This window comes from Benincasa hispida, chromosome 5 (genome assembly GCF_009727055.1).
Source record: "Benincasa hispida cultivar B227 chromosome 5, ASM972705v1, whole genome shotgun sequence".
In the NCBI taxonomy this organism is placed as follows: Eukaryota; Viridiplantae; Streptophyta; class Magnoliopsida; order Cucurbitales; family Cucurbitaceae; genus Benincasa; species Benincasa hispida.
The window spans coordinates 43,908,656-43,917,978 of NC_052353.1; the positions used below are offsets into that span (position 1 = coordinate 43,908,656).

Genomic DNA, 9,323 nt, shown 5'->3' on the forward strand with positions numbered 1-9,323 from the left:
AGGGTTCGGGTGCTCTTGGATAAGTTCAGTGGATAAGGAAGCTCTAAATTCTTTTCCGAAACTAGTTTAAGGTTCTTTCTGTAATTCATTCTATTCTATCCTGATTAAGTAGAAGATGAGGATTGATAACATTTATTTATTATTCCATACTTTCCAATTTTCATAGTTTATAAGTTTGCTAAGTTTGACATTTTGGTTTTTGCCTGGAGTCAATCTCTTTAATATAATAATTTAATTGACTAATTCAAACTTTTAAAAATTTGTTCAAATGGATGGGCTAAACTTAATGTTTATAATATATAGATAGATAAGAGATCAGTTGTATCTTTATCCAATGAACTAAAATGAATAGATTCTTCAATCCATGATTAAAAAAAGTCAATTTTTTCTTAATGTTTAATAGAGATTCAATATTCTTGTAAATCGATTATAATTTTTTTAAAGCTGAAATTGAGGCAACTACCCACCAATACTAAATTAAAACCCTCCTCTTGATTGAGGGAGAGGATAAGACTAAGAAAACTCTTTTTAAACTAAAGAATCATATATTATACAAATGGTATTATAATGAAGAATTAGGTTCATTCCCATATATATATATATATTAAATAGACTTTTACACAAAATGAAACTTAAATTATACAGAATATTGCTTCACTCATCTCTTTGCACACCTCACTCTAACCACATAGTTGAAACAATAGAAAAATATTATATATATAAAATAAACATGTACCACGTGATAAACTGTGATTGAACAATTGTATAAGTTGCAAAAAATGATATATGCATTTCGAGATATACCAAGTTTTTGTTTTTCTAAACTATTTGATGATAATGATTTATTTTAAGCTAAAACCTAAGTCAAAGAGGTCAAGGGTTCAAATGTTCTTCTCGCATGTCATTTTGGATTAAAAATAATAAAAAAAATAATTATCAAAATTACAAATTAGAGATAGAAACTTTATTTGAAAAGAGAAAAAATGACCATCAGTATCGTGTTAAACTAAAAGAAAATAAAAAGTAAGGATCAAGATTACAAATTAAAGACTTTATTTAAAAAGAGGGGAAAAAAACTTTATTTTTAGAAAAAGAAAAGTGATAAAAGAATTTCCGTTGCCGGGAATCGAACCCGGGTCTCCTGGGTGAAAGCCAGATATCCTAACCGCTGGACGACAACGGAATTTTGGTAATGTTAGTAAATATTTAATTTAAATTAGATATTTTACATAATTTGTTTTACTTTATTATATTCAGTTTCAGTATTAAATTATTCAAAAATATTTATCTTGGTAACTCTGTAATAACATCAGCTTCTGTTTTCTCAAGTTAATTACTCTCAAAAGGATTTTGATGCATAAAAATAAATGATATTTGTATTTACTTTTGTGAATTTATCCCCTTACAGATCCTATAATAGTTTTTTTTTAGATAATTGTATAAAGATCTAAATCCTTTTTTGCTCCCGAACTATGAATTTTGTTCTATTTTGATCCTTAAACTTTAAAAAACGTTCGTTTCTAGTCCTTAAACTTTAAAAAAAATTGTTTATTTTGGTCTTTACCGTTAAGATTCTGTTAACATTAATAAAATTGTGAGGTAGCTTGTAGTTTTTATCTACTCCTTCGATGCCACTCTTTTTCTTCTTTGTAAATTGTTACCCTTTCTTTTTTCTCCGGCCATGAGTGCCGCCACTGAAGTTGGTGCTTGTTCCATCAAGATCGTCAAGCAATTCATCACCATCCTCTGTCATAGCTACAACTGCTCCAAATGGTATTAATTTTATTTTTCATAAATGGGTTTGGATTCTTGTTTTCTGATTCACCCCATTTTGCTTTAAAATGTAGGTAAATGGGAGCCATTGATTTTGGGGACATTACGAAAAGCTAGTGAGAAATGGGGTTTTCATTACTCATTAATTTTTTTTATTTCCTTGTGACAGGAATAGGGATTAATTGATTGTCTTTTTTCCTTTTTGTTTTGATAGGGTTTTGATGACAACAAAATGGTAGTGAAAATGGTTTGGTGAGGATAAAGTTGTTGAGGAACAAGCAAGAGATGGTGATGAATTACATGAGACATGACATTGCTATGCTCCTTCAGTCTGGTTAGAAAGTTACTGCTAGTATTAATTTCTAAAATAATCTAATCAGAGAGATGAAGTAATGAAGCTTGTTTTTAATTAAACATGTGAAAAGAGAACAAGATGTTTTACCTGCACAATGCATATTACCAAAAGGGGCCTCAAGATTCAATAATTTTTTCCATTTAGATTTAAACTCATCATAAGGTCTAAAATGGTTTTTGTCCATTTTTTAAAACTTCCAATTTTGTAATCTTGCTTACATCATGATTAGTCTTGTGTTTGGGATATTCGTGAGTTGAGTTTAGTTGAAAGTATAGGAATTAAAATAAATATTTTGAAAGTATAATAACTAAAAAGAATACATTAAAAGTATAGAAACCAAAATAATATTTAAACTAAAATTTTAGTTGATTATTTTCATATATTCAATTAAGATTAACACCTCAATATTTTAAAAAAAAATTAATAACTCAATAGTCTAAAAAAAAAATATTAACAACTCAATTTTAATTTATATCATGACAGTTTTCTTTTCAAGGTGCACTGGAGAATAAATTATCAAAAAAATAAAGAAATTAAATTAAATATATGCCTATATAATAGTATCCCAAGTTTTTTTAGAAAAACATTACTTTTTAAAGTTAATAATAAGTTTGGATTGGTTCGAGTTGGTCAGGGTTATTTAAAGTGAGCTCATAAACCAATCCAATCATAACATTCTCGTTTATTTAAATCCAACCCAACCCAAACCTTATGGGTTGGATTGGGTTTTTCGGGTCATCAAGTTTTTTGAACACCTAGTTTATGTCTTCTTCTTTGTAGGTTTTGATCTCGACAGTTTTGTGTTGCAGTGCTAGAGGATATTGATCTACGTGAGAAAGAGAAAAGATAGAGCGAGACCGAGTAAAGATAGATCGAGGGACCAAGCAAAGATAAAGTGAGAGATCAAACAAGAGCAAGAGACTCAATCTGGATGCGTGAAGTTCTATTTTGGTAATTTTATCCGAACATGACGTCAATAAAAAGTTTTTAAAAACCTTAATTTCAAAAAGTATGATAGATTTTATTATTCTCCCAACTTTTGGGTCATCCCTCGGTTGAAACCTACTGTTCTTTTCTTTCTTTTTTTTTTTTTTAAAGCAAAATCTCATGATATGTATAAGAATCTATTTGTTTGTTTATAAAACTGATGTTGGGAGATTGCAAAAATGGTAAGAATAATAATAATAAATATAAATATTTGTAAATGTAGCAACTACTTTTCAATTTTGCACAAACAAATATCCTTCATGAACATAAGAACCAAAATAGGAAGCTCAAACCGTGATATACCTAATCTGATATTCCTCATAATGCATCGATTTTGAATGTTAATATATCATCGTTAACCAAAATTATTAGATAACATGGGATTTCATTTCAAAATTAATTGACAATGAAATGAATAGTTCACCTATCTTAAAAGAGTGTGAGGTCCCTATCACGAATTTTTTGGGCCAAATACCCATTTTGACTTTATAGCTCTGATACCATATTAGATAATATGGGATTCGATCTCAAAACCAATTAACAATGAATGAAATAGTTCATCTATCTTATAAGAGTATAAAACCCTTTGGTTTCTCCAATGTAGGATTCTCAACAAAAATGAGCATAGCTCAACTGACATAATGTTTATACTGTCGACCTCGAAGTTAGAGATTCAGTTCCATTATAACATAAAAAGCATAACAAAATAGCATTGATGTCACAAATCTTCATAAGATACTAAAATCTTATACGTAGTCTATACATTTCAAAACTGAAATATTGAATGACCAAGTAATCAAGGTGTGTATAGATTAACTCAAAATTTATTACGAATAAATAGTTAAGAAAAAAGGTAATTGATAGTATTCAAAATTCATATACAAAAAACTAATAATCAAATTGGAGCAAAACATCAAGTGTAAATAATAATAATGATGATTGATGAAGCAAAGTTAATGGCTTAGAGATGTATTGATCACCAGAAAATGAAACTGAATTAGCCACCAGAGTGAGAAACTGGAGTTGTTTCAATATGACCATCCTTTAGAACATGAACAAACTGCTGGGGTAAAGCATGCTCCACCTGTGAGACAGTCATCCAAAGGAATATTCATCAACTCTTCTGTCCCATAACCAAAGTAAACAATTTTTATTGATTTACAAAGTTATATATGGACAATAAGACTTTTGAGCTTCAATGTAGGTCCATCAACTTTTAATAATTTTTTTTAGTTCACATACTTGATTAGATACAAAATTGAAAAGACGAAAACTTAAAAACAAAATTGCAACCCTCAAATGAAATAACTTATTGGATACAAAATGAAAATTGAAGAACCTATTAGACCTTATTAAAGTTTAGGAACTTGATATTTAATAACTTATTAAATATTTTTTTAAGTTGGAAAAACTTTGACACAAGTCTAAAAGTTTAGGTACTATATTTACCTATTAAACCAACAATTATAAGTGTTAAGGTCCCATTTGGTAACCATTTCGTTTTGGTTTTTTGTTTTTAAAAATTAAGCCTATAAACATTACTTCCACCTCCAAATTTCTTTATTTGTTATTACTTTTTACCAATGGTTTAAAAAGTCAAGCCAAAATCTGAAATCTAAAACAATTAGCTTTTAAAAATTTGTTTTTGTTTTTTAAAATTTGACTAAGAATTCAACTATTGTACTTAGGAAAGATAAATTGGGAGTAAATAGGCTTAATTTTCAAAAATAAAATAGTTATCAAATGGGACCTAAACTATTCTTCATGAATTTAACTTGATTTTGACTATGTGTTTGTTTTTTTATATTTTGTTTTAAAGAAAATAAATGATTATATATTCATAATCACCTATGATTGTGCTAACTTGAGCATAACATAGTTGGTTAAGTCATATCTCCTTAATTAAAAGGTTAAAGATTCAAATCTCCACCGCTCCTTTTGAGTTAAAAAAAAAAATAATAATAATGATGATGTAAAATTTCAGTCAACTATTTAAAACACTAACTGGAGGAGTTTTTTTTTTTTTTTTGGGGGGGGGGGGGGGGGGCGGTTTAAAGTTGGCTAAGAGACATTATAATAACCTTGAACAAAAATTGAAACTTTAGACAAAGTAGTAATCAGTGTATGAACAACTAATACCGACTTGCCTTTGAAAAAAAAAAAACTGAAAGTTCTGATTATACAAAAAATGCACACAATAAAGTATGTATAAGATAGAGATATACCCAATCACCATCTGCATCGCTTCCTCGCACCAAAACATTGATTTCACTTGATTTGGCAGTCGTTATGGACGAGTTCAGAGAGCTGTTGCTTAAATACAATTGACAGCCACCAGTATTATCCACCGAAATAGTGGGAGCCGACCCCTGGATAACCAGAAACTGCTTTATTACATAGATATTAAAACAACTTTGTCAACAAAGAATATAATTCTGTCTTTCTTTATTGTATCCTTTATGCCTTATAACAATGCATCATCATATGGCCATGCAAAATGGGAGCATATATCGTCCGAAAAAGATACCTGACATTGAATCTCAATGCCATTGCAGTTTACAACCTCACATGCAGCCACAACATCCTGTTATTTTTACCACAAGAAAACCAGGCTTACATTAGTTCGTATGAGCTTGACTTCAATGAACTGAAATAGAGTGCCGCTTACTTATTTCGCACTTACAGTGAATACAACTCCTGTCTTACTGCATTTGTCAATTGTTATGTTATTGACCTTTCCTGCACATAGGTGGAAGGAATGGTATAAGTTGTTCATATATGAGTAGTTTTGAAATGGCTCAATATCATGCAAGTGATGTTAAATGAGTGCTTGGAGAGGAGAGTTCAGTAACCAAATCACCTTGAACCTTCAATACAGAATCTTTGCATCCATAAATGTATACCGACTGTTTTGAATCACAGTCTGATATAACCAAGTCCTTTTTTCCAATTTGGTTCTCGATGGCCCACCTTCAAGGATGCAAGATATGAGGGGGGGAAGTGTAAGAATCATAGAGATGTCATTATCTTGAGTAGGGAGGATAATGTTAGGAGACATACTTCCGACCCATTTGAAGCTCGAACTTGGGGTTGGGAGCGACAACTGACTTCGACAAAGAAGGCAAATTTTTATGAACAATTTCATTGGCATTGACAATACCAGTTCTCTCTGCTCGGTTTTTCGTCTTCATGTCATCAGTAACTTTTCTCAGACCTATAATGCAACAGAAACACGAAAAACATAAAGGATATCTGACTGGATACAAATCAATTGACCCTTTTCTAAAGATTATAAATATATAAACAGAACAAATTGTACCTTCTGTTACAGACTTTCCTGAGCTAATTTCCTGAAACACAGCAGCCATCCCTTCTTTTGGTCGTGCTGACGCTTGAGAAGTTTCAGTGCTAAAGAGGGGAGCTGAGGGAGGTGGAGGAGCAGGAGCACTTGGGGCAGAAACATTCGTTGAAGTAGCTGAAGTCATCTTGCCAGCAGGATTCCAAACTGGTCCCAGAGGATAAAAACTTTTAACATAATCCCTCAAACCTGGCAAGAATAGCTCCTTCATAGCTTTGGCCCACTCAATATGGTTTTGATCTTTGTTTTTAAACTCCACGAGAATCTAGATTAGAATTTATGATAACTGAGAATGAATACAGCCTTGAAAATATTTATCCAGCTACTCAGCATAGATAAGAAATTTACAGGAGCTACTAACATCAAGACTGCATTAAATTTCAAATCATACTTCCAATTTTTAAATTTTTCTTGTTCATCAATCTATTTCTTTATGTTGAATCATGGATTGGCTAAGAGTACAAGGCAGACAAACCACAAACAAAAGAGGATAAATTAAGTTTGTAAATTATAACGAATTGCAAACAAGGTTTAAACTAGCACATACGAGTTACCACAAGGCAGAAAGCCATTTTGAGCATGTTTTTATTGCATCATTGAAAACAATTTCTTACATATTTACGTAGGTTGATTAGTGTTCTTTCTTATATCATGAATATATCAACTAACGTGCCATATTTAATGTACCTTGTTGCTGTAAAACTCAGCCGTTTGCCAACTTTCCTCAACATGTGCTATGGGCATGCTCATACCTACAAAAAGTATCATAGGGGAATTAGAAGGCTTGAATTGAGGCAACATTTACCATGGAAGAAACGTCATAAATCATTAGGAATCTGAAAAATTGGGCCTAACTGATTACCTTTGATATTGTTACTAACGTCTAGGACCCACTTCCAAATATGTAATAAAAAACGCAAATTAATTAACGAGTGCTCAATCTTTACATTTAAAAATGATGTCGATGTCGTTATCATTACTGTTGTAGCATGAAAATTATGAATTAATCACATTTACTATTACCATTACCGTTGTCATTTGATCCTGAACGATAATAAAAATAGTAAATGTGTCAAATTCATAATTCTAAGTAAACCTAATAAAAAATATGATTATGTTTGTGATTATAACCATTACAATTGATTTATCAATAAAATCTCATTACGATTACACCAATTTTCATTGCGGATTGGTAAACGAGGCCTGAAACTACACATTTCCATCCCTAACATAAAATGAATAATTAAAAACATCTTCATACCACACTCTTTTCCCGTATACGCAATCCAGGCTAAAGCCGAGAGAGCATCAGCAACAGTCTTTAAATGGTTAAAGAACTCAGATCTTCTCCCTGTTGTCAATGTGTTTGCCTTCAAAATCACTTCGTTCAGTGGCTTGAGAAATCCAGCCAACCCCGCAAGATCAGGTTTCTGCAGATCACAAGGAAAGCATTCAACCAAACAAAGCGATTCGTTCTGAGCGAGAGACATTGCAAACTTGAGATGCTACTCCATAATTTGTAAATTAACATTATATTTTGAAGATTCTCAAATAACATAACCACGATTAAAAATCCACGGAAACAAAGATACAGGACAAACAACCTCATCGATCAACGAATTCATCAAATCGTCGTTCAAAAAGGGGGGAAAAACCGATTACCTTCGCTTGCTTGACCTTAACAAGAAGCTCCTTCTCAACAGAAAAGGCTTCTTCCACAATCCTCGTGGCCTCGAGGACTTGACCTCCTATCTTCTCAGCAGCATCGGACACTTTCCGAACGTAATTCCTCATCAGATCCTCAAAAGCCAAAATTGGAGGCTCCGACGCCGCATTGTCGTCACTTTCCAATGAAACACCGCGAGTGGAGAACGCGGCCGGAGACAGTGCCTCGAGACGACACACGGCGGATTCAAGACGTTGAATCAATTTCTCCTCCATATCCACGACCGGAAACGCAAAAAACTCACTCTCAGAATTCAGATCAGATCCACGAAGAAATGTAAGGAAGAAGATGAATATTCCATTTCAACGATTCCAAATCGAAATCAAAAGCTTTTAGCTTCGGATTTTAGTTGTTGTTTGGTTGATTTTCTTCTTTAGCGGTTTCAATGATGAAGAGTTCTGCAACTTTGCGCGGGTTCATTCGTTTTGGTTTACGAAGGGCAATTCCGGGAGTTTGAAGAATTACACGTGGCAATTTTCGAGCAATTTCTAATGGTTGCTTGCCACGTGTTACCTTTGGGATTAAAAGAACTACGGGCCGTTTATTTATTTTGTTGGAAGGTAGATAATTTGGAAATAGTTAATAACTATGTTTGTTTTATAAGATTTCTTATTTACCTAATGTTTTAAAAATATCCTATTTTATAATTAATTTAATATAATTTAAATTTATATAACATATATGTTATAATTAATTTGAATTTCATTTTTAAATTAATATAGTTTGATTATTTTATTTGTTATCTTCTCGACAAAATAATATATATTGATTTAAGATTTTTTTTTTATAAAAACAAATATTAATCTGAATTTGAATATTTTTCTAAAAAAAATAAAAAGAACTACAATATAAGGACCTTTTATTATATTATTGTTGTTTTGAAAACTTATTAGGAAAATAGGGTAGTTTTGAAACTAATTAGAGAAATGTTGTTGTTTTATAGGATCAAGGCTAGAAGTCGAGGGTTGAGAATTCGATGAATATGGAGGTCGAAGGTTGAGAACTCGATAAGCAAAAGAAGAGTGGGAGTCTAGGTATATAAAGAGGGTTGTCGAAGGTTGAAGTTTCGACATACATAAGTCGAAAATTCAACCCTCGACAAGGAAGATAAGTCGAAGGTTGAA

General features: G+C 31.6%; 1 protein-coding gene and 1 non-coding gene across 2 annotated transcripts; both read right to left on the reverse strand.

The window, feature by feature from the left end:
• Positions 1 to 1,111: 1,111 nt before the first annotated feature.
• Positions 1,112 to 1,183, reverse strand: TRNAE-UUC. Its single transcript has one exon. It is a non-coding gene; the product is annotated as a tRNA-Glu (tRNA).
• A 2,826-nt stretch (positions 1,184 to 4,009) lies between these two features.
• Positions 4,010 to 8,571, reverse strand: LOC120078410 (cyclase-associated protein 1). Its single transcript, XM_039032679.1, has 10 exons — positions 8,136 to 8,571; positions 7,735 to 7,903; positions 7,161 to 7,225; positions 6,435 to 6,738; positions 6,176 to 6,329; positions 5,976 to 6,085; positions 5,799 to 5,854; positions 5,643 to 5,699; positions 5,341 to 5,484; positions 4,010 to 4,199 (listed from the first exon to the last, which is right to left on the reverse strand). Exons 1-10 carry the CDS (start codon positions 8,412 to 8,414, stop codon positions 4,113 to 4,115), a joined length of 1,425 nt encoding a protein of 474 aa, XP_038888607.1. The 5' UTR covers positions 8,415 to 8,571; the 3' UTR covers positions 4,010 to 4,112.
• Positions 8,572 to 9,323: the final 752 nt, after the last annotated feature.